The following is a 25,414-nucleotide window of genomic DNA, read 5'->3' as shown; positions in this document are numbered from 1 at the left end:
AGCAACAAAAATTACTAGATATCAAGAGAAATAAACACATGGTACATTCTGTGAGGTAAAGAGAAATATCTGCCTCTTGAAATATCTATGTTGTTTTACTTCTACAGAAGAGAGGAATGAAAAACAGAATGCCTTTTGCTTTGGCTGGAGTCTCTTTGGCAATCTTAATATACTGACTTGTCACAGTCTTTCCTTGCTGATCTGACAGAAGAGTTGTGGAGTCAAAACCTGAGAATAATTCTCATTAGCCATAAAAGGCTGGCTTGGTCGCAAGATCTGACCCATATTCAATCAAATCACCTTGCTACTGTCAGTATGAGTTTTCATTATTTTAGCACAAGATTTTTTTCAGTGTAGCCTTGAGAAAGAACTTTGCTTTAATAAAAAAAAAAATAGTTTAAAGACATGCACAATCAGAAAAACAATTGCAAAACACTCCTGGAGACAGAACCCTCTAAGTTCACTGAAACTGGCAAGAGTACAGAGACAGTGCAGCAGGAGGAAGTGGTCTATGAAGGATAAAACTAAATTTCACTATTCTGAGAAAAGGCAGAACAAAATATCAGTGCTGCTTTTCTAGGGCAATACTATATCATTGCCTGTGAACAAATGTAATAAAAAAAAGGAGACAAGAAAATAATAAGGAACAAGATGTCTCTACCTTCTACAGTTGACATCTGAAGACTCATGCCTTGATAAAGACCATACATCATCCATAAACAATTCCCCTTTCTTGTACGCTCTGTGGGCCAAAGGAGTGAGCCAGGAGAAGGTCATGCAGGAGAAAAGCCCAGCATTATCAACAGGGTGCTGGTGTCTAAAAGAAAAAAAAAAATCACGAACAAATGAAAAAGGAAACAGAATTGTAAATCCCTGAGAAAAACAAAGCCTCCTTTCATTGAAAGTACTCAGAGTACCTAATGGCCCAGGCCAGTCATACTTGCTAAACAAATTCTGACGTTTTCAGTATCAGTCAGCAGACCTACAGCTGCAGTCCTGCTTTGTGACTGGTTTGAAAAGCAAATGCTGTATCAGTTCTTTTGTAGCCTGAAGACTTACTTGGAAGTAGTCCGTATGGGTTTCAGCACATTCAGGCCATGGCGGTATTTGCCCTTGTGATGCTCTTCGTCCAGCATTCTGAGCTGGGAATGCACGGAGGTGTCCAGTGGCAGGCCCTCTGCCCGAGCAGCTGCTTCCAAGGCATCCTGGCATTCAATCTGCTTTTACAATTGAGACAGCAGAGTCAGAGCTCAAAACTATGTTTAAAGTCCATGACTCCTGACTCCAGCAACTTCACACCTCTTTCTTCTGCAACTTATTGTGCAACAGCCATCACTATCATTTAAATGTCTTAGAGGACAGGCTTCAGCCTGGCAGCAAAGACACGGAAGGCACACATTCTAGATCTGCATTAGATTGCCGCATTTGTAAAACATAAATTAACACCAGTATTGTGCCTGTGCATTCAAAGGATAAATGGACAGACCAGACTAACCTTGCATCCTGCCACAGGAAATACAAGAGAAAAATTACAAAATCAGCTACCTTTGACAGCAGTTCTGGAAATCAATGACCAGCTTATGTAGTGAAATTAAGACGTATATTCTTGATGAATTTACACCCTCTTAGTGTAATTTAGATATTCTTATCCACAGAAAACTCAAATTATTTTCAGAATACTACTAAAGTCCCTTCTTCAAAAATACCTTGGATTAGATCAAAAAACAAATAGGCATTAAGCAGAATTGTACTTTCTTTTATCATGTTTCCTGCTTTTTCTCTAAACTAAAGGGAACAAAGATGACAATTTTCTCTGCTCCCAGCCACGCTTTTCAATGGCTCAGCAACTTTATTAACAACCACTTAAAAGGCAAGCCTTATCTCAGAGGAGTTTGTCCACAGGCCTAGTGAAAGGCAGACCTAAATGCTAATCTAAAGGAGAAAGGAAACAGCAATGATATGGAGTAGTCAAAATGCTGCAGAGTTGAAACAAACCGTTTGATCAGAAGCTAGATGTGTCAAAACTATCTGAGGAGATGAGCTTGCTATCTATACTCGCAGAGGGCTCACGACTGGTTCTGCTAAATTAATGGACCATCTATTGCAGTGCCATGTTACCTGTTTGTATTCTAATTTTTTTAAATGGCGCTACTTTGTGGAAAAAACGCAGTTCTGAGGTAAAAATCTTCCTGACTGCCTCACAAACAGATACTATGTTTACCCTTATTAGTTGCCTTCCCAGAGCAAGGTTATTTTACTTCTCTGAAAACAGCAACTGTAGGTGCCTCGTAGCCTCCTAAAAACACAGTATCTGCAAAGCACTAAACGCATATCGATAGCAAGCACTTGGTTCCTAACTTTGCATCATGTAATATTTGTCAGAAATGCCACCAGAGACTTAGTCTGTACTACATTAACATGTAAGCATGTAGCACATTAAGACACATCGCTTCCACTCATGTGGAGGACAAGACCATGAAATTTATAATAGCATAAATCTGCCCTTTATTTAACCAAAGTACTTAAATAGCACCTAAACATGTTGTCAAGAATCCACAGTCCTGATCTCAAAAAACTTATTCACAAAACCTAAAGCTATGATTACAAAAGAAGATAGAAAAGTAATAAAAGAACATTACGACATTATCCCACATGGAGCGACTCAAAACTATGCAACACTTGAAATCTGAATTAAAAGACTTCTCACTCAATTTACATTAAACTACTGACTCACTAAGGGCAATACCGCCTTACTAAAATCTACCCAAATCAGCATTAATAAGGGACCTGCCAAAGATGTCTCAAAGGACTCAGTAGTGGTGAAAAGTTCTGCACCACTGCTTTTCTGTTATAGCAGAGGAATTCGTAGCTAGTTTGCTATGTTACCCTTTGCAAGAGCCCCAGGTAGATCTGCCCCAACACCCTACTGCTGCTAACATGCTTGTTTCTAAGTGATGCCACAGGCTATTTGCAGAATCAGTTTCTCAGAGCACACAAAAAGTGCTTGTAAGTTAAAAAAAAAGTCTTCCAAAACAAAAACCACTGTATTTGTCAGCATAAAAGAAGTTTTTCACCACTTACAAACAAGAATAGCTTTTTAATAAGAAAGCACAACTGCAAGATACTGTATTTTTAGGCAGCCAAAAGATAATATTCTTAAACACTCACTGTTAAAAATAATTAAACTCTCCCGAGCTGCTCCATAGAATCCTCTCAGCAAAGGTGGAAAAGATGCATTGATAAAAGACTGGGGCACTGCCTTTGAAAGGCCTTTATAACGTCTTGCCATACAGGCAAGTATAAGCACAAACCCCTAGTCGAGCACACTGCTCATCTCCATCTTGGCAAGGCTGTCAAAATCCCACACCTGCGACTATCAAGAAACAAATGCATCGCACTACTGCACAATTAAGATTCTAAGAAAGACCATACAGTTCTGTGTCACATTACAAAAAATCTTCAAAGCATAGAGTTTATCAGGAAGAAATGAGACTCCTAAGCAGTTCTACAGCAAAAGAAGTACAAAAACTAGCGACAACCCCAACACTATTAATTTAGGTTTCTGAATCCCTATTATTTTTTTCAGGTGTTCATCAACCGGCGGTATCCTGATTGCCTGCATGCATGTACAGTTTTCTTGGAAACTAAAAGCTTGAAGAAGGCATTAGCAACGTGATATAACAGGCTCCAGCACTGCTCTTGAAAGAGATGTCTAATAAATCATGGCTGCACTACCGAACAGAAATCAGACAGCACTTTTTCTAATTCAGCAAATTATTAACATACCAATACAAGCCATGAACCAGGTGATACAACACGGTGCTGATAAATCTAAAGAAGTGTTCACAGAAACAAAACAAGCCCAAACCAGATATCCCTAACCAGAGGGGGCGGGGGGAATCATTCAGACATTTCTTGAAAAACAGCAGCTCACTACTCAGCATCATCAAAAAGGCCAAAAGACAGTGAAGAACTGTTACAGAAGACACAAAGAATAAAGCAAGAAGCATTACCATACCACTTAAAAAAAAATGGGGTTTGCTTCCTTTTTGAACACCAGAGTCAGTCCCCTGTCACTTCAGTTCAAAAAGGGTATTATTATACCTTAAATTACTTTCTGCAAGCAATGAGAACAGTTGGGATTGGAACAGCTTCCACACAAGCATCAATTTAAGACTTTTCTGTTGGATAGAAGAGAATAATAAAGATAAGGTACAGGTATTTGAGAGGTCCATAAAATCATGAAGAGAACTAGGGAACGATCACCAACTGTTCTTACAACAAAAGAACTGGGGACACTCAGTGAAATAAATGTTTTTCACACAAGGCATACTTAAATTTAGAATTCTCTGTCATAAGGTGATGTAAAGTTCAAATACATAAATGGACTAAAAATGGGAGAACTAAACTCACATAGGATAAACATATCATGGCTTATTAAATGCATGACAGAGGGCAACAGCAATCATTTACCCAGCATTTTATTAATATTTGGTGGATTCCAAAAAAAGTTTCTGAAGCCATAGGCAGCTCCTAACAGAGGGTAATGGTTCTGCACTCCACATTTCATGAAGTTGTGGCACACGCGGGTGCAGGCTGATATGATTCAATAGATGACTGGGAAAATTAATAGATGAAGAAAACGGTTAAACTTTTAATCCTGAGGGCAATCCCCAAGAGTATGGAGAGTACTGAGGAAGTATCACTACACACATGATCTCGTTGTCTTCTTTTACCTCCGCAGCTAGCTCACAGACAGGCAGAGAAGCACGGCTGGTGCTGCTACCACAGAGCACACCTGCCCCCTCTGACCTTCTGCAACTTGAGAGCAACAAAACCCTACCAGCACCTGTTATCGTGATTTCCTTGTCCAACTAAGTGGTCACAGCAATGGTAAGCACATAAGGTAATATGAGAGCTAGAAAGACAACATGGTTGGCTCAAGACATGTCATGACAAAAAGTCTGGGTGAAGTGAGGAGAATAAGTTGTTTAAGGGCAAGGAAAAAGATTTGCTCATTAGAGACAGCAGTACCAAATTCACAATCCACATACCAAGGTCATGTGAGAAGGCCGTGAAAATACACAAAAATTAGGAGCCAAGCTACAAAGCTGTCAAATATACATGATGTCAGAGGTAAGCAAGACAGAAGTTCTGCAGTAAGCAAGAGGGGCGTGAGGAACATTACACAGAAAGGCAAGCAAACTCGAATATGTGAAATAGAAGGACGCTTCTGAAAACCTGCTAAGCAGCCAACATGGGCATTTACTTCTGAGGATGGGGAGCAGGTGAAGAGAAAGGAGGCAGCTGTGTTGTATATGGGAAGGAAAAATAAAAACAAAAAATCAAACAGTGAAATACTAGCCTTTCACACAGGCAATCTCTCATTTAACAGAGAAGGTAGCAATTTACTGGCTTGACAACTGTACCATCAGATGATAACAGCAAAACAAGACAAGCCTGGAGGCTAAGCAAAATAGATTTTTCCATCCATTACTCATCTTGCAGAGAAAGTATTTGATGTGTATACAGTCGACATATGACCCAAACCCCACCCACCAAACAACTATTGTCGTCTCTTCCATAAGGCAGAAATCTTCCAGGGCTGAGATCACTGCAGGGAAGAAGCTGCATCTCTTCTGGTTCTACTGCTACCCGACAGGAAACTAGAGCATATATATAAAGGCTTCTTTTATTATTTCTTGCAGCTCATATAGAATACAGAAGCTACTGTGATTGATTTACTATTACATAAAGTTAAAATTGTTTTATTTAAGTAGTAAAGAACTCCGAGTTGGCAATACTGCAGAACAGGAACTCCCACCTCTTGCATTCAGAAGGTAGAGCTCAGCAGGCCTCCTCGCTCCTTTGTTCAAGTTCCCAGTAAGGAGAGGCAAATGGGAAACTAACCAACCAGCACAACAGAGATCAGGATTAGGGGGGCATATGGGGAGAAGGAGAATTATACGATCATCAGTTCTGCTCAGTGCTTAAAGTGTTCCCCATATTACAACTCCAGGATGAACAGCGATTTTAAAATATTTAAGAGACTTCATTAAAGGACTGGTGTTTCAAAACAAGATTAGTGATTAGCTTGTATGGGCTGGGGAAGAATAGGATCAACTGTTCCAGTTAGCTTAAGGATAACTAAACCAAAAACAAAATAAAAGTCTAGGAAGAGATACTCTGAAGTTGTAATTACATCCTTCTTCCCAGAAATTCCTCCGAGTCTTTCCAAGCATCACCCCAGAAATTCCTCTGCATCTTTCCAAGCATAACCCCACTTGAAAGTAGTTATGGGTTTTATACGCTGCTTTTGCAAGTAGCACAAGCAACCCTTAAAGCACTATCATCCCGACTTCTGGATGCCACCAAACCCAGGAGCATCTAAAAATTAAATAGGTTTGCAGGCCCAAACACTGTCAAATCTGCCATTGCTTGGTGAAGCAGCAAGTGCTCTATGAACTTTATATTCCACTAAAGCAATTTTCCTCTTCTCCTTTCACTGGATTTGATGCAGTACACAATCTACAAAAGCATTAATAGGGGGATTTGCAGCATTAGACTCCCAGGCTACTCTGTAGCTAGAATGCTTTATAATACCCTGCCTGATTAGAACATGAGCCTGTTTAAGACTAGTTTGGCATATCATCCACCCATACCAGCTGTCTCCCTGAAGGAGAGGCAGCAAGGAGCAGGCACTGGGCTAGATCACAGACAATGGGTGTGAGGAAGGAGGCATTGATCCTTTAGACACCTGCATACATCGATTGCAAAGTACAGACAGCGCAGCTGAATTCACACAGCACCAAGATAAGACCACCAGATAGCTTTAGATGCCTAGAAATTATGGTTACAGCTTCCAGGACTGCTGCAATGAACCCAATCAAGAAGTTAGGGCCTCCATTTCTTCCACCTCCTGATAAGTGGAGCATAAATGAAAGCTCACGTCTCTGCTGCCTTCCCAGCTTCTGCTACAGGGAAGAACAGCTCTTTACAGCACCAACCACATATCCAAATGCAAGAATAAGTGCAGCTGTGCCATATTTCTCTTAAGTGAAAAGAGAATTAGCTGTTCAGAAGCATGCTCTGACTTGCCACAAGAGTTCAGAGATTCAACAGCTTGAAGTCCAGCCATTCACTCTAACACTGTTACACGTGACTTCATTACACAAGACCTCTGCAGTTGCCCTTCTGGGCTAGGATTAGCAGAAGTTGAATCAGCATTTGCGTCATGGTTTCAAAGCTAGCCTGAGTTTATGCATCCTCAGATTAGAGCAGAAGTCTCCCAGTAGTGCTTGGCACCAATATTGGGGCTCTGTAGCCAAACAAGATCAGGGTATGTATGTTTGTGATGAGCCTGAATATTTTAGTCACATATTGAGCACTTTTACTTGATGCACATAGAGTCCTTGCTGAGGACAGGCATATCAGTTTCTTCCGGGAACATTGCTTATTTGACCTTGGCCTTGAATTCTGGTAAGCATTAGCATTGAGGTGAGATGTTCTAAACTCTTCCCGGGCAAATCCTCTTATTTTTGCAATCCAAGAAACACAGTTTGGCAGGTAGTGTTCATTTTAGGATTTTGCAACAGTAACTGCTGTGTATGCATCTGATGAGCAGCTGTGCACCTGCTTATGCTTCTGGTATAAATGAATCCATGCCTTTTGTTTTGCATTAAAGCTAGTATTCATGATCTCGTAATCAAAGGACATAGGATTCATTCAGAGCTGAGATTGTATACTGATCATCCAGCACTGGAGCTACATAGTTCATGTATGCTAACGGTACAGTAACAGCGGAGTCCTGTGGAACTGGAAATAGTGATCAGCCTTAACTACAAGTTGCCCTATAGAATTAGCACCCTACACATGCTCTGACCACAAAGCTGGGACACAAACTGCTCACTACACAGATCAAACTAGCACAGCACAGGCTGAGGATTTGGCTCCTGACTTGCTCAGGTAAGCTGTACCATTCTGAACCACATGCAGCCAGCCTGCCATATGCTGGAGGTGTTCTTCCAGTAATATCATAGAATCGTCAAGGTTGGAAAAGACCCTTAAGATCATCGAGTCCAACCATTAACCTAGCACTGCCAAGTCCACCACTAAACCATGTCCTCAAGCACCACGTCTACCCTTCTTTTAAAGAGGTATTTAAAGAACAGATAGATGTGGTGCTCGAGGATATGGTATAGATGGACTTGGCAGTGATAGGTTAATGGTTGGACTCGATCTTAAGGGTCTTTTCCAACCTTGACGATTCTATGATTCTAAATACCTCCAGGGATGGAGGCTCAACCACTTCCCTGGGCAGCCTGTTCCAGTGCCTGACAGCCCTTTCAGTGAAGAAGTTTTTCCAAATATCCAGTCTAAACCTCCCCTGGCGCAGCTTGAGGCCATTTCCTCTTGTCCTATTGCTTTTTACTAGGGAGAAGAGACCAACCCCCACCTCGCTACAGCCTCCTTTCAGGTAGCTGTAGAGAGCAGTAAGGTCTCCCCTCAGCCTCCTCTTCTCCAAACTAAACAACCCCAGCTCCCTCAGCCGCTCCTCACAGGACTTGTGCTCCAGACCCTTCACCAGCTTTGTTGCCTTTCTTTGGACACGCTCCAGCACCTCGATGTCCTTCTTGTAGTGAGGGGCCCAACACTGAACACAGTACTCGAGGTGCGGCCTCACCAGTGCCGAGTACAGGGGCACTATCACCTCCCTGGTCCTGCTGGCCACACTATTCCTGATACAAGCCAGGATGTCATTGGCCTTCTTGGCCACCTGAGCACACTGCTCGCTCATGTTCAGGCAGCTGTCAACCAACACCCCCAGGTCCTTTTCAGCCAGGCAGCTCTCCAGCCACTCCTCCCCAAGCCTGTAGCGTTGCATAGGGTTGTTGTGACCCAAATGCAGGACCCAGCACTTAGCCTTGTTGAATGTCATGCAGTTGGCCCTGGCCCAGCGATCCAGCCTGTCCAGGTCCCTCTGCAGGGCCTTCCTGCCCTCCAGCAGATCGACACTCCCACCCAACTTGGTGTCATCTGCAAACTTACTGAAGGTGCACTCAATCCCCTCATCCAGATCATCAATGAAGATATTGAACAGGACCGGCCCCAATACTGAGCCCTGGGGAACACCACTCATGACCGGCTGCCAACTGGATTTGACTCTGTTAACCACCACTCTCTGGGCTCGGCCGTCCAGCCAGTTTTTAACCCAGCGCAGAGTGCACTTATCCAAGCTGTGAGCAGCCACGGCTCAGGCCATGCCTAAACTAGGTCACAACAGAAGCTACACAGGTCAATTTAGTACAACACCAGGAGCACCCAGGGAATTTTTAAACTCACTTCTGTGGCGTGGAACCACAAGTGAATGACAGCAGAAGCCTTGACACCACAGCATTTACCAAGCTTAATATAACAGGCTTTTATTCAACTCACCTTCCTGTACCAATACATGCTTCCTAAAGCAAGGGGCACCCCACTCAAGTGGCAAATGAACTAGTAAACTCAAAATAAACACCACAGGGGTCCAAACATGTTGACTTTGAAATAGTCCTCAAAAAGGACTGAAATACAGATCATTTGTGGAACAGCCTGGTCACAGTATGCAGTTCAGAATGCAACTGACTATTCCTTAGCACTAGGATATGAATGTTCAAAAACTAATTGCCATCTCAGTGTCTCAAAGTATCAGAACTCCCTGTGTATAAGTGTTTTGACTCATTTCAAGTTAAGTTCTCCAGTAGTTTAGATAGATCCATTAAATCCTTCTAGAAACTTAGAACTGTACACTGAGTTTCTGAGACAGCCATAGGGCAGAATGTCTCCAGCACAAATAGGGAACACTACAATGGAAAAGATACCAGCAGCTTTCCTTTACTGCCAGTTAATCCGCTCCTCACACACTTTTGGTTGTGAGCAGACTGGTTTACAAATCTGGTTTGGACAAAGGAACAACCACCAAAAGTAGTCAAAGACAATACTGGCAAGTGGCCAGATCCAAGGTTTTATCATGTGGCTAAGACTTAGACAAAAGATGGTTAGTGCACTAAAGAAGACAGATGACTTTAAATGGAAGCCATGAATTAGCTAGAACACCATGTTCCTCTACAGAATGTCTCTGCCTAGAGAAGGATTTTGCCTTTTTGTTCCTCCTACTATAAGTCTTCTCAGATGCAGTTAACTCCCCTCCAAGTTTCAGGTAACTTTTGATACATGACTGGCTGATAGATATGCTCCTTTCTCAGCTGATAATACATACATATATATATGGAAGACAAGGTAGAGCTATCACTTCTTCAGAGTGGTTAGAGAATCATCATAAAACATACACCAAAAAACAAGTCAAGGATCTTGTGCCATGTTAGCAAGTACTTTAGTAGCAGAAGTTCAATGGTAAAACAACTCAACAGAATAGGATTCTAACCAAGATAATACATTCGGTTCTTTGGGCATATCATGGAATTAACGCATCTTTAGAAAGCAACAGGAGTCTTTGCTTCTGCACATAGTCTAATCATATTCAAAGTTTTCAAAGATAACAGAAATACTGACAAGACAGATTTAAGTTCTGCTTTCATTTGACTTGAAAAAGTAAAAGTAGTTAACATTTAGAGAAAAACATGCCTTCAGTATGTAGGCACTTGTCTAGATTTGCCTTCTTGCGCTCATTATGTGAGCTTATCCCTGAGTTTCAGCTCTGCTGATCACACTGAGGATCTTCAGACAAGTTTCTGAAAGAATCACCAGAACAATAGCTCAGGATTGAACCTGAGAGCATTTTACATGCACCTGATACAGCTGCACTCTCTACTCAACCCTTAAACACTTGTAGATGGCATGATAGTAAACCAAAGTAGAAATGCTAAGGAAGGCAAAAGTTTCCATCTTCCTTCCTTTCCTTCCTGCATACTGCTTAGAAACGTTGAGTATCATCAAATTTGTAACAGGAACATTCTCTACAGCTTTTAACAAGGGTACACTCACAGATATTCTCAGCACTGTCAGGGCAGTTAAGTCACTGAAACTGGGTTTGAGGGATGCTGTTATTTACTTTCAGGCACTGTTCACCTTAGCCGCCTTCAGCATGGGGGCTTATGTGCTCCTAATTTCTAACTTTCCTTTATATTTAAGACCCTGGCTTCATTTACCCTCTCCTTCCTCTCAGCATGATACATTATGGTGGCTGCTTTTTCCCAGAAGTCTCCTGCAGTGGCTTGTACCAGCAGTGGCTTCTCTTTAAGGGTCCCAGCCACAGGCACTCATTCTAGAATAATGAACTGTAGAGGAAAACCATTGCTCTGAAACAGAAATTCACCCTCACACACAATTTTAGAGGTTTATTAGCACAATGTGTTTCTAACCACCATACTGCATGTGTTCAGACACCACACAAGTTGTATCAGAGCTGCAGACCTCTGCATCATGCTTTGTTCTCATGACATTATATACCATATAGTGTTCAGTTAAAACTTTACCAACAAGGAAAGTAAAGTTATGCAGCATGTCTTAGGGGCACCATCTGCAGAACTGGTCTAATCATCAACTCACCTAGACTCCCTGCTACTGCAGCTGCTCAACTACAGCATTAGACTTTTAGCCTTCAGAGCTGATGTTACAGAGACTAACAGCTCTGATCCACTACGTGTTAGTCAGCAGGAATTGGTTCATTTTAGAACATATCATACCTACTCCCTCCATCAGTGGCCTTACACTGCAGCAGTTTGTTCACAGCAGGGGAAGAAGACACCAAAGCAGGATCCATAGAGGAACATGCCTCACCTAGCATAGCCTTTTATATAAGGCTTCCAAAGATCACTGGACAAACACTGTTTTCTTTCCTACTTCATAGAAGACTCAAGTGACAATACAATGATATTTAATAGCATTAGTTTCCGATTTTATCAAAACAGCCCCAGGAAATAAGTATCTCCTTGCAGTCAGACTGCAGCAGAGTACAGAAACGCACTACACTGCAAAAGCTGAAATTCTAATTCTAGGTTTCAATTATTATAAAGAATTCAGATTTATTGTTATATACCTGCACCTGTGTCAGTTTTACATGTTTTATGGCAACACAACCTAAACTGAGTCCTCCCTCACCTTCTATGCAGCTATAATCTGAGGAAATGAGGTAAGATTGCAGTTGTGTGTAATCTGTTATTAACAGACAAGAGATCCTCAAGCTGCTAAGTGTAGCCATAGGCAGAGTACGATGGCAGCAGTTACGAGGTTCAGGAACACATGAACACACACATCCAGATTTGCTCTGTTCTTGCACATCTCTCCTAGCGCAGCCCCAACACCACTGGAGATGCTCAGCTGGGTGGCAATTAAAATGAGTCCAGCACTTTGCCAGTCATCTTGATCAAGTAGTCAACTACAGTTTCACCTTCTCACACAGTGAGGACTGGCTCAGCTCAAACTACTGCAGCTTCTAGCTGTAATCTGAGCCAGCCATATAGCAATAACTTTCTGTGTAGAAACTGATTCAGAATACCTACAGCCCGTAAAAGCCTATGAGGCTGTGATTCCTGAAGTTCTGTGTTTATTTAGTTATGAAAATATGAAGTCTTCTGGAAAAACACAGAGACATCCAGCAGCTTCAGCTGCAACTAAAAGCTTATCGTTAAGCTATCTAGAAGGCCTGCTCTAAGCATGGAGTGCCAAGGCTCTACTACCCAGGCTACATTCACATTCCTATTTTTGAACATGTTGCTCAGCACAGTTGGTTCAGACATTTCAGATGCTCCAGAGAGGTTGAGAGGCAGAATTGATCTGACTATTGGACAGTCAGACAGTGATAAATCACTTCAAAGCGATCAGTGCTTGAAGGATTTACATCAACTCCAGCAAGTTCTGATCACCTTCTCTGCTGTCTTTGGCAAAAGCTGTCAGAGACAAACCTGAAAAATAAGAGATCAAGGAGAGGAGAGGAGTATTAGTAGGGCTTCTGATAGCTGAAGTTAGAAACATGTTTTTCCTGCATGTTTAAAGAAATCTCTGCAGTTCCACACTGCCCAGTGTCTTCCAATGTAGCAATATGCGCTTCAGGCTTACCACAGATGCTGCAGATGCAATCATTATGCAGAGATCCTAATCCTGAACACTACATTCCAGTCAGAACCAGTTACAGCTTGGAGTACAATCTGTAAATTAGTGCCCTAGCATTGTTAATTTTAGGGACTAGATTTTCAAGAATTGAGTTCTCAAGCATTGTGTATCATGAGAACAAGCTGCTTCTACATCCTCTTCTGTTGTTGCAAACATAATGGGGAGCAAAATACTCACTCACTTGCTGTTCCATCAAATAAACATGAAGTCTACATTTGAGAAGAGCCTATTCCAAAACCACTTTGAGAACAAATTATTTCTCTTCCTCATCTGTCATTTTAAATACAATTACTTCAGATACAACTTGAAGGGCACGCAAGCATTCTGACAACAAAAAGTTCTAAAGGTGTAAGTATAAATCAATATTTCAAAACATCTCAATTTTTATTCTCTATAACATAACAGCCTCTTACAGATGAAGACTATGACTACAGTGCTAGGTAGCAAGTGCACCTTTAAGTTACCTTCATTCAGAACAGCCATGCCCCCACATACAATAAGCCCAATTAGTATGGTACTATGCACTGGGAACATGTAGTTAACAGCCTATTTTGTAAGCTACATTAAGGCCTCCAACAAAGACTTAAAAAAATCACTTGTTATAAGAACACACTGCAGAAACTTATTCATGATGTGAATATATGCATTCACAAGCCGAATAAAAATTGTTTCTTGAATTTCAGTCCCAGAGTGCCTATTTCAGAGGTCCAAATTTCTATAGCAACATTCCATTAAGCACCAGAAAATGCTGGATTAGACCTACTTATATTGCAGCATGATTTCAATTATGATTCCAGGAAGCCTATTTGAAAAGCTCCTGTCTTTCAAAGAAGTGATCTTTCGGGCCATGACCAAACAGCGTTTAAGCCTCTAAGGAAAGAATTGCAAGTTCTTTTTCATTATTGTCATGAACACCCATTACAGCATCCTTTCAGCAGGAAACCTGAACACCAGTACAGAGGCTTCAGGACAGAAAGAACAAAGTTGAATACAACCTTTATAGAACGCAAAGAAGAGAAGAGACATACAAGAAGGCCCTGGGGCCTTGGCTCAGTAGTAAAAAAGGTCTTTCAGCTATAAAGATCTTGATCAGGCAACTAGTCTTGTCCACTTCAAGTTAAGAAGGATGTACAAAAACGCAGCAATACAGGCAATAGGAAAACCAATCAGTCATGTTATTGATCAGCCAAATGTACCTGTAGCCCCACCAGAAGTGGTCATCACCACTGGCCATTAACCAGTGGTCCCTGACTACCAGAGGCAGCATGTTCCTGTATCTTCCTACACAGTTCTACCTCACTCTACAAGGTATGAGGTACCTATACAACATGTTAGCAAGAAGTCTACCTCATGCAGTATAAGTCTGCCATAAAACAGTCCCAAACCCACCTTCCGCAAAGATCTGAAGTTAATGGTGAAATAACAGCCTTAATCTGCTTCCAGCTTGTTACTTGCAATACAGATCATACTTACAGTTTGGTCATTTTCTGGTCAAGCTAGTTCAAGTCCAGAGCTAGGTCTTCTACAAGAAATTTGAGAGTCTCAAAATCTCTACTGATGGCACACTGGACTCTGTTGTCCAAATGACAGAGTTCCACTACAGCTTAACCCCTCTATTTGAACCACTGTGGTCCTACCCTTCCTCATCACATCAGCCCTGCATTGTGTTCCATCACCAGCCATGCCAACATGTACCTAGTTAGCTGTCTTAGGCATCTGACCCAATCCCAGGTTTCATAAAGGATAAAGTAGTAAAGGACACAGTCCCTCCTCTCCCCTTGAAACACAGTTTTCTTAACAGTTGAGCTACAGCTTCTACCCTGTTGTTACAGGCAGAGAGGAAGCACTTGACCAAGCAGGCAAAGCTCAACCTTATGAAAGAGAATTCTTTGCTTATCCCTGTTACCAAAAGTATAAAGCATCCCAACAAGCGATAAGGCCAAGAATGCTGCTGAAACCAGAGCTTATTTCAACTAGGAAGGAAAAAGCTTGGTACACACAAACATGAACGTGCAACTTAGATAAGATGTTATGAATACGGCTCCTTTTACTTAACCTCAGTAGTTTGCAAGTAAGCAGGATTTAATCTCACTGACATGCAGCAACAAATTCAGAGCTGTTTGTGTTTATGACTTGTATACATCCGAGCTATAAGGCTAGCAAAACAAAAAGGGTACCAACATTTGAGCTAAAAATTAACTCAACCCTGGCATACTGAACAAGATCACTAAGCAAGTAAAATGCCACAGTACCCATCTGTCAGAACTAGCCAATTCCATCAGCAAGATAAGTTACATTCATTCCTCTACTCAAAGAAACCAAAACAGATAAAGTTCCAGGTAAGAACTGGGGTAAGCCATTTTCTTGCATCAGTAATCACAAATTTTGCAGAATCCCTGTTTAGCAATCAGTTATCTGGGTTTACTACCCTGTAGTCATAGGCAGCAAATCAAGTGGTCGAGGTAGAAGGGTAAACAAGACTGCAGCAACAGAGTTAAGCTGACCTAAAGCTGCCTCAAAGTTAGAGATTTTAATGCCATGCTGTACAGATGTGCAGGACTTGGCTCACTTTCAGCCATCAGAAAAAGGCAAATATGCTGGTTTGATTTATTTCATTCCTTTAAAAGGTTTAGAAGTAAACTCAGGATTTTGTCCTCAAAAGTTAAACCAGGCATCAACATGATTAGGTGATGCAGACCAACAGGCAAAGATAACATGCTATGATTACTGCTTAACTGCACTGCCACTGGTCAGGAAACAATGCTGTCCACCAACAGCATCACTGTTGTCACCAGTGATGTGACAGAGCAGATTTGCTACTGGATGGTGACAAGTAGACAGCAAGCCCATGACATCAACATAATAAATGCCATTAAGAAGCTGCACTGTGACTCCAGAGGTCTCTTAGTTCTGCATCAGTGCCTGCTTTAATGCAATCAGACACTCTGCCTTCCTCTGACGGCTGTCAGCAATAGTCTGCTGAGTCACAGAGCCTGTAGGGACACTAGGAGCTGCAGGGCCTGCAAGTGCAAACTGCGCTCAGCCTGCTGCAGAGCAGATCACTCCAATCTCAAAAAAACAGCAGTGCAGCACTGCTAGCCCACAAACACCTGGAAAAACCCTTTAAGCCCCAGCGAAACAAGGTAAGCCTTAACTGATGTACATAGTACCTCAGTGTCTAGTATAATGCAGCGAAAGTTAAGCCTTTAAAAACAGTCTTCACAATTTCTCCATACAAATAAGGTGAGTTTCCTCATCTCCAACACTCCCACACCAGGGCTGTCACAGGCAATCTGTATGGAATGCCCAGCAACACATTTGCAAGCACCTTGTCATTGCAAAAGTCAGACACAGGCAGTATTAACTTTATTTGTTTGGCTTCAGGAAGTTCTACATCAGTATTTTAGGAAAGGTTAAGAGCAGGACATACAAGAAAATATTTCACTGCAGCTAATATTTTTAATCATCTTCAACTCGTACAGGTTATTAGTTTCAGACCATATCTTTCACCAGTGTGGGTGTTTCCATTTATCTGAGGATTTTTTTGCCCTATAGCACTCAGTATATGCATTCTTTTCAGTGAGAACAAGCTCTAAGAATTAGAAGCTCAGAACAATGGCATGCAAGCTCTAAGCCAGTGGTTATTTCAAGACACAGCTCTCAAATTAAACTAAAAGTAATTATGACTGCACCTCACCATGTTAAATACACAGACGCACAAGAAACAGTATTCAATACAGATTACTTCCATCTGAGGGAAAAAAGTAAGTCTTGCTACTAGAGCAAGCTAGACATCTGCTTTAGAAAGTTAATCCTTGAGAAAAACATAGCATGATTAAGAGTTTTTTCAGCTGCCAGCACTGAATGGTGCATGATTTGTGCTGAGCTCTTCACTGTTCTTACTTGGTTGTAATGGTTCTCTTAAGTACAAAAGCTTAAAACATTTCCTGGATTCACATCAAGATTTGAATACCAGGAAAAAAAAGTCTATTTTGTTCAAATATTACTAAAAAGCCACATTTAAAAGTAAAAACGCTTAATAGGTGCTCAGACTTGTTACTAAGAGAGCTACAGTACCCCTTGGAATGACCTCTTCCAAACAAAAGGGAATATTCATTATTGACCTTCAATGCAGTGAATTATATAGAGCTGGCACAGCAAAAAGGATGCTGCTGCGTGTAATTTAATAAACACAGACTGCAACACAAAGAATGAAAAAATAAACTGACCTTATGTTTAGCATGCTGAAATTTTGACCCTTCCTGCTCTTCATGCTGCACCGAGTTGGCTCTCTCCCTCACACTTCTATACCCAGGACTGGGTATAATGTACTCTTTTCCTATGTCGATGTCTTTCATCTTCTGTAAACGCCAGGGTTTACACGTGTATTTTCACCTCAAATATCTGAAAAGTAATTAAGTTCCAGTTCATTATATGCTATGCCCAACCCACCACTTCCTTTTAGTAATCTATTTTTAAAGTTTGTTTTTGAAATAAAAATCAGAAAGCCATTACAGAAGAGTTTTATTACAACAGGACTGTAATAATGTGACTTTGGAAACACACAAGACTAACTTCCCCTGAACTAGTTTAAACATACCCTGAGGTAACCAAATAGTACAATGACTCTCAATGCACTAGAGTACTGTCATAGTTCCTCCCTTAGAACTCTGAAATACGATTATGCAATCTGACAGATTAAAGCAATACCTACAGCATTTAGCTGAAACCTTGAGAAACTGGACTTGGAAGATCAGATCCCTGAAATCTTTCGTTAGCATCTGAAGTTGCACAGATCCAACAACTTACCAATACAAAGTTTTACAAAACTGATCTCTCTAGAGATATCACACGATAAAATTAGTCATTCCACACACGCTCTAGAGAAAGATATATTCCTTCTCTATAGTATTATTGGCATACTCCATAGGCTTGAGCTATCATTAAGCAAGAACATGCATGGGAAGGAGTCACATCTTCAGCACTGCAGGTTTTCCTTCAACCTATCAGATTGCACTGTAAGGTCAGAAGGAGAATCAGAGTCCCGAAAAGAAAATCACCTCCCGCTACAAGACTTTGTTTTATAACTCTGCTTTATTGCATTCCGTCACTTGCCTTAAACTAACACGACAAAACAAGCCTGATTAAGTTACGTTAGTCAGAACCAGCATCAGCAGGTTGGGCTCGGTGCACTGGGCTGCCACCAGCCACGGCCTCCTTCCCCCATCGGCTGACACCAGCCCCCCCAGCCCAGCCCTCCCGCAGCCAGCCCCGGCCACCGGCCGCCCCCCGCCCTGCACGGCCGGGCGCCGCTTCCCGACCCCGGGGATGCTGCAGAGCAGCAGGTCCCGGGGCTGCTGCACCCTGCCGGCTCTGCGTCCCTCCTGCAGCAGGGATGCGAGCCAGCCTCCCCCGACCCGCCACCTCCCAGGCGACCCGGGGCGGGGGGGGGGGGCGGAGGGGAGTCCCCCCCTCCCCTATTCCCCCCCGCACCGGCGTAACCAAGAGAGGCCCTCCCCGCTGAGGGAGGGATCCCCCCGCTCCAGCCGGGCTGGGACGGACACCGACGGCCCCGAGCTGCCGGCGGGAGGGGGCACAGCGCAGCCCTCCTCACGGTGGGGCGGGGGGGGGGGGGGGGGGGGAGCGCCGCTCGACCGGCCTCCTCACGGGAAAGGGGGCGGGGGCGGCAAAGCCGCCTCCTCGGCCGCGCGGCGGCCCCCCTCACCCCCGCAAAGGGTCGCTTCCCACCCCCACCTCAACACCCGCCCCCGGTAACGGGCGGGGCGGCCGCCGCTCACCTCCGCCCGGCGACTACCCCCGCTGCGGCTTCTCCACTCAGCGGCCGCGAAGCCAAACAACATCCCTTATAGCGGTTCCTGCCTCCCCACCGCGCCTGCGCGGGGAGGAGGGCGGGGGCCGCCGTGCCCGTTCCTTCGCGACGCCCCACGGGAAATGTAGTCCTCGCCTCCGCCCCGGCCGCCCGCTGGCCCGCGGCCTGCGAACTACATTTCCCAGAAGGCCCCGCGCGGGCCACCTCCGCTGGGCCGCCCCTCCCAGCCGTGCCCCGCCCGGTCCCTTCCCGCCGCTCCTGCCGCAGCCGGGGGGTCTGGAACGTTCGCCCCCCCCCCCGCCCCCCCCCCGCCCCGGGCAGCGCGGCAGCGGTGGGATGTAGCGCGCTGCAACGCGAAGGCAATGCGGTGCAACGCATTGCAACGTAGCGCGACGCAGCGCGGTGCAATGCAGCGCAATGCAGCAGCCGTGCGCCCCGTTGCAGTGCGGGGAGGACGGGGCCGAGCCGCCCGCCCCGAGCGAACGTGGGGCGGGAAGAAGGTAGCCCGCTCTCTGCTCGGACCGAGGGACCACGGCCGAGGCGTGGGGAGGACGGGGGTGATGCCGGTGCCGCTCCCCGTCCCGCCGCAGGCGCTGCCGCAGGGCGCTGCCTGGTTTGCAGAGGCGGAGCGGCGTCCCCGGCTTCAGCCTCGGCTGCCCCCGCCCGCCCTGCCCGTTGGTGGTTTGCACCAGCCTGTCACCCGCTGCCGGTTATTTACAGCCTTTCGGCCGGGGAAAGTGCGACTGTGTCCTTATCTGGGGCTTAACCTTGACCACAGCTGGGGCGGGAGCGTTGGCTTCTGCGTGCAGCAGCTGTGTCACCCCCTCGGCCACGGCCGCGGGCCTGCCACGCTCTTTGCAGCAAGCCAGGCTTGGAGCAAGAGACGGGGGAGGCCAGGAAAGCCCCTGCTGCGCCCCTCTGAAGGGATTCGGACCAGCTCAAGGGACTGCGAACTTGTCCCAGGGCTTTCCCAGTCAAGCTTTGCCCGCGGAAAGGGATGGAGCGGAGGGGGGCGAAACCGCGGCCGTGCATCCCTGTGTGGGGGTGGCCGAGGGGCAGACGTGGCCCCGCTCCCGCAGGGAAGCGTGGCACAGGGGATCCAGCCCCCGCCTCGGAAAGGCAGTGAGGGAGGAGATGGACACAGCCGCCTTTCCTCTCACAAAGGGCTGTAAATATCCTTAACAAACCCTCAGCTGTAGCTTCTCCCCTGCTGTGTTTAAATACCCTGTCCTCATCTGACATCTTCTTTCCACCAGCCAAATTTGGCTGATGTCTCATTTAAGTGCTTTATATAACAAGTGCCTGCTTGCAGCGCAGTCCTTGCTCTCCTGTCAGGAATGTTTGTGAGAGTCAATTCGGTAGAAAAACTGAAATAAACTCAGGAAAAGAGTAGAGATGGGAATCTGGAAGTAGAACTGGATCCTGAATATTCCTTCCAAGTCCACAGGCCAGCAGTGCAAGTAAAAAGTGTCACCATGCAAAGCAACGATTCAAGGGCACCCTTAAGGTAACAGAGAATCCCTTCAGAGCTCCCCGACACATATGGCAGCATGTCCTGCGGAGCTCCGACTCCGTTTCTGACAAAAATGAGAATCAGCTCCATTGCAGGTACTCTAATATTTTGGGACAGAAGAACTGACAGACAGACGCACGGAAGGAGAGCCCTTCCCATGGCAAAGCAGCCGAGAGCACGCGTGGCTGCTGCATTTTCCCGCAGTCTGTTCCCCAGAACTCACAATTATGCAATTTCAGATTGGTTTGGCTGAGATTTTATGGGGAAGAAGCTGCAAGGTGCACTTCATGCTTTATAAATGCTATGTCCAAGCAAAGGGTGGATTTTAAGACAGAAGCCAGTCATTAAACAGACCTTTGTCTGCATCAAACACGCTGGAATGTAGGGGTAAATAGCTGTGCAGATACTAAGCAATGTGATTAAACAGCATAAACAGAAAGGACAAAGTATGAATGATGGAGAGAATTAAACTGTGTTAAAGCTTCAAGGTGAATCACTCTTATTGTATTTTAGGGTGTTGACCTGAAATTGTTCTGAGCATGAGCGTGCCTTTGGTCCCTGGGCAGTGGAAGCGAACAGAGCTGCTTTACAGAGCTGATGACATGTTGAAGCCCAAAGGCTCTGTGTCATGCACCTAGAGGGAAAGAAGAACATGAACCTCCATTATGCCAAACTGAGTGCAAAATATCTTAGGAAAGATGAGCAGAGAGTGTTGTTTAAGCCAAGGGAGCCAGGGCCCTGCCTACACTTTTCTGTCCTCTATTTCTCCAGTGCTGGAGCAGATCCAAGAGTAAAAGGGAGGGCATGAGGGCTAGCAGAAAACTGTGCTGGTAAATAATGATGTGTACACTCCACCCAGACTAGCTCTGGGCGATGGGCCGGCGGCAGCATCAACAGCGTTTTCACACCTGTGGTCCTGCGAGTGTACGTACTCCCTTAGTATGATGGTGGGAGGAAAATGCTTATGTAGGCATAACCCACTTTTAAGTGTGTCACGAGTCTCCTCCAGTGTTTGTTCTAAAGGATATAAACGTACTGGTGCTACCAATCAGAGGAGTTACATCTTTAGCTCCAGTGGCAGCAGCTAATGCTTTTAGCGCTGCAGGTCCCGGATTCATCCCTGTGGGATGGCAGCTGTTACATAAACAAGGCCTGTACAGTATTAAAACTTGCCCTGATTGAAGATCTGGGATTTGCTGTAATCAGCCCTGACTGCAGCAAGAAAAGCACAGCCAGACTGAAGAGCCAGCGGCAGCTTCAAAGCCAAGGCCTGCAGACCACGAGGGCTAGGAAGCAACACCTGACAATTAGTTTTCCTAGAGGTGTACGGTATCTGCTCTCCCACACCCCAAAACAAACATCAGCAACAAACTTAAACCGACACTTGAAACTAACTGACTTGAGCCATTGGATCTGGTAGTGGAGTATCGCCAAGTTGACCAGAAAAACCAAGGCTTAGTTTGTGGGAGTGATGGTCTTTATTTATCCAACTCTCCTACCACATCTTTCCCCATAGCATCTGAGGACCTGCTTCTGCCTCCTGGGGAGTATGGAGCACGTGCTGCCCAGGCGACTTAACTCAGCTGAATCTTGGACACAAACAAACAGATGTCCCTTCAGGAGATCTTCTGAGCTTGAGGAGCATTGTAGCGCTAGTTTGGGTTCACAGCACTGCAATTAAGACCAGAATCTCAGCCACACAAAACCCTGTTACACACACGACTGCAAAGCAGAGAGTTACTTGTGCACCAATGGGATCCAAATGCCTGGCAAGCCCAGAAGACGCTGGCTGCACAGATCAGGTGCGGGGAGCAATGGGGTGGTGCAGTCACTGTTTTACTACTAGCAAAAAATTGCAATGAGGCACTAGGACAAAACAGCTTTTCTCTTTGCCCTGAAGGAAAAGATGGCCCCCAAAGAAGCAGCGAGATGTGATTGGACTGATGTCCGTGGAGATACGTGGAATACCAGGAGATGCCTTGGGCTACCAGGAGTGCAGAGCTGTCACATCAGACTGGCCACCCGCCCAGTGCCTCCTTCCAGACCTGTGGGCTGTGCGAGGCTGGCTGGGGAACACAACATGCTTTGGTCAGAGTGGATGGTGCTTGAGGGGGTGTCTTCCTTTGACACAAATCTGGACACCCCTGTGGAGAGCTGTTCTTCCCTCTCTCCCCAGATCTCCTTTCCTATGTACCTCATACACAGAGGACATCTCCTTCTTACCCTTACCCGCTGGGATGCTTGGTCCCAGCTGCTGAGGCTTGCATTTTCGGCACAAGTTTCCTAGGTTCAGCCCCTCCTGATGAGCATGCTGACAGTTGTTATGCTTGCTGGTGCTTTTTTACTCTCTCGCTGATCAGAGCTCTTAGCCATGAAGTGCAGAACTCAGAAATTAATTGGATGGCTCAAGGAAAAGTCCCATGACCTCAAATTTAGCCTGCAGCATTGCAAACCATAACAAGTCCAGAAATAGGGAGGTCTAGAGAGACTGCATTCATCAGCTTGTTCCCAATTCTCTATCCCTGTGCAGTGCCCGATCTTTTATTGTCCATCATTTCCAGGTCTCCCTCCCACACAGCCTATTAGTTCAGGACTTTGAGTTCTCAGAGCAGACTAAAAGATTTCCCATTGCACTGCAGCTACTGCAAGTCACTCTTCTGGAAAGCAATAATTTAGCCTCAGCTGGGCCATATTTCTCTTTCCTAGGAGCCGCCAACCCATGTGGGCAGCTTGGCAGATTGAAACAAGCCTCAGAGGTCTAGCGCTGCTGAAATACCTGCGTACTGCCTACAACTGGAGAGTGGAGAAACATTGCTGCTCATTTTCCTTTGTATCTTATATCCACCTTCACAGTTTAAGAGGAAGAGGAAAATATTTGTGGCAAAAGCATTAACAAGAGGATTACTGGGAATAGTAATTCTTAGTCTATCATCCTAAGGCTCCAGCGTTAACATCCCGTGGAGAAGATGGAGAGGGAGGCAGGAGCCAATGTGGTACTTGTAGCAGGGCTGTCAGAAACTGTTGTGACTTGGTCACATTCCCATTCCCCTCTTAAATCTCACTAGCATACAAACTATTTCAGGACATCAGTGGGCTGGGTTTGTCCCATGAAAACCACAGTCCAGTTTCCTGCAAATGAAGACGTTAATAATCAGCAATAATGTTATTGCATAATAGGTCTTTACTTGTTACAGCAAGAAATGGGTATGGTTGCCTTTAATTGAGGAGAAGTTGTGGTATCTAATGGATTTGGTCCTGGTTTGCATTGAAGAACAAGAAGAGTCACAAATATTGCCTGCACATATTTAGTGCTGCTAGCGTCTAAATCTTCCTAAAAATCCCGCTGCTGTGTGCAGGGTCTGGGGAGGCTCGTGACCACTGCCCTCTGAACTGCCTGCAGCAATACCTGGTTCAACACGCCTGTCCGTGCCATGCCAGGCATGTCCCTGCCTGCTGGACCACAGATGCTTGTCCACAAGACTATAGACACACCACCATATGCCCTTCAAGCCTACCTGACTCCATCCAAACCCACAGCATGGAGCTAATAACCTCCCCATATGGACCTGGCACCAAAACCCTCTCCCCCATCCCAGTCGTAGCTGCACAGAAAGGGGTTAGCAGGGTCAGAGCACGAAAGACCCAGTGCCATGAGCCAACCGTTTCCTGGAACTCGGCACTTTCCTTGGGGCTGCTCTGATTTTCAGGGCTTGTGGGGCACAGGACCTTGTGGGGTGCTCAAGGCCTAAGCAACACCACAGGAACCCCTCACTTTGCAGCATGGACCCTCTCCAAGCTCCCACCTTTTCATTACTGCAGTCTCATTGTGCTTGCAGCTCTGCAAATGACTCATTCAGACATTCAAGTCCATCTGCTTTATGTTGCTTCAGTGCTGAACAATCTGTGTTGCAAATCAGAAACTGGGGAGAGTGGAGGCCAGCTCATGCAGCGCAGCGGGGAGCGATGATTTCCCCACCCTTCCCCTGGGAAAATACAGAAGAGGGATGTGATGCATTTGGACCGAGAGAAAAGATGAATCTTTCCCTTTCCTCCTGACCTGTTTTAGCCAGGAGTTCATTAATATCTTAATACACCTGTGTATTCAGCTTTCCTGGAAACGAACTGTACTTGCTTGATGTTTGTGCAAAACTGTTAGCAGCGTGGACGTTCACAGTGATTGTGTTTCAGAGGATAAGGCTCCTAGGCTGATCCAGGCAGAGATACTGCTCCCGAATACAGCAGTACCACCCATCACCGTCCCTTCAGTTCATGTGGGAGGATGAACCTTCCTAGCCAAGCTCACGGTGTTTTACTCTTGTTCTCAAAAGCTTCTACAAATAGCCATGCTTTTGCAACAAATGCCTTTCAGTGTTATTTTATATTTTTTTAGGTTTTGATCATCCTGCCCTATTTCTGCAGCATTTACTCTTGTCAGAGTGCAGAAGTAAAAGGTGCGATACTGCGCTGTATCACACAGATAAAACCTGGTTTGTAATTCATCATTCATATGCGACTTGCTTTGGGCTTTGGGAGAATGGGATACAAGCAACACCCTCCCAACACAATTAGCAGCAATGCCTTCAAAACTAGTTTTTTCTTACAGGGAAAAGCCAGAAGCTCTCAAAGCTGTTGCAACATTTAAAGCGTAATCCAGTGCAGAAAACCAGTTCAAGGCAGTTCACCTCTAGACTGATTGTTCAGTCTTTCTTCTATAAACCTGATTATTCAGAGGACGAGATCAATTCAAGGGCAAAGCACTATCCAGAGACCAGAAGCTGGTGCAGGCCTACGCGCAGTAGCAAGTTGTGTGGTTCCTACAGCTTGCACCACACCCACGGTTAATAAGTAATGGATAGAAATCTGTAGCATGGGTCAAGCTGGAGCCTGCCTGCTCTCGCAGGCACAGCAGACTTCAGCCTTGGCAGTTGTATGGTTGGTTATTTGATAAAGTTAGTGGAAAG

The 25,414-nt window shown here is 44.9% G+C and overlaps 1 protein-coding gene across 5 annotated transcripts in view; it reads right to left on the bottom strand.

Moving 5' to 3' along the window:
• Window positions 1-19,036, bottom strand: part of ABCC5 (ATP binding cassette subfamily C member 5) — a 53,634-nt gene extending 34,598 nt beyond the window's left edge. For 3 of the 5 annotated variants that reach the window (XR_015700465.1, XR_015700466.1, XM_087739397.1), the window contains exons 1-4: window positions 18,909-19,036; window positions 17,340-17,514; window positions 1,060-1,220; window positions 662-817 (exon numbers count right to left, since the gene is read on the bottom strand). Coding sequence is in view for 3 of the 5 variants with exons in the window: in XM_087739397.1 (XP_087595523.1) it covers window positions 662-817; window positions 1,060-1,220; window positions 17,340-17,468 (446 nt within the window). In the remaining 2 variants the exon portion in view is untranslated. The remainder of the gene's footprint in view (window positions 1-661; window positions 818-1,059; window positions 1,221-17,339; window positions 17,515-18,908) is intronic. The other 2 variants (XM_087739399.1, XM_087739402.1) reach the window with 1 other exon arrangement.
• Between the last annotated feature and the right edge of the window lie 6,378 nt (window positions 19,037-25,414).

Source organism: Nipponia nippon, unplaced genomic scaffold, assembly GCF_047370975.1.
Source record: "Nipponia nippon isolate SJK-2023a ecotype South Korea unplaced genomic scaffold, ASM4737097v1 scaffold_7, whole genome shotgun sequence".
NCBI lineage: Eukaryota > Metazoa > Chordata > Aves > Pelecaniformes > Threskiornithidae > Nipponia > Nipponia nippon.
Note: the sequence above shows the minus strand (reverse complement) of the source record. Positions and strands in the feature narration are given on the sequence as shown.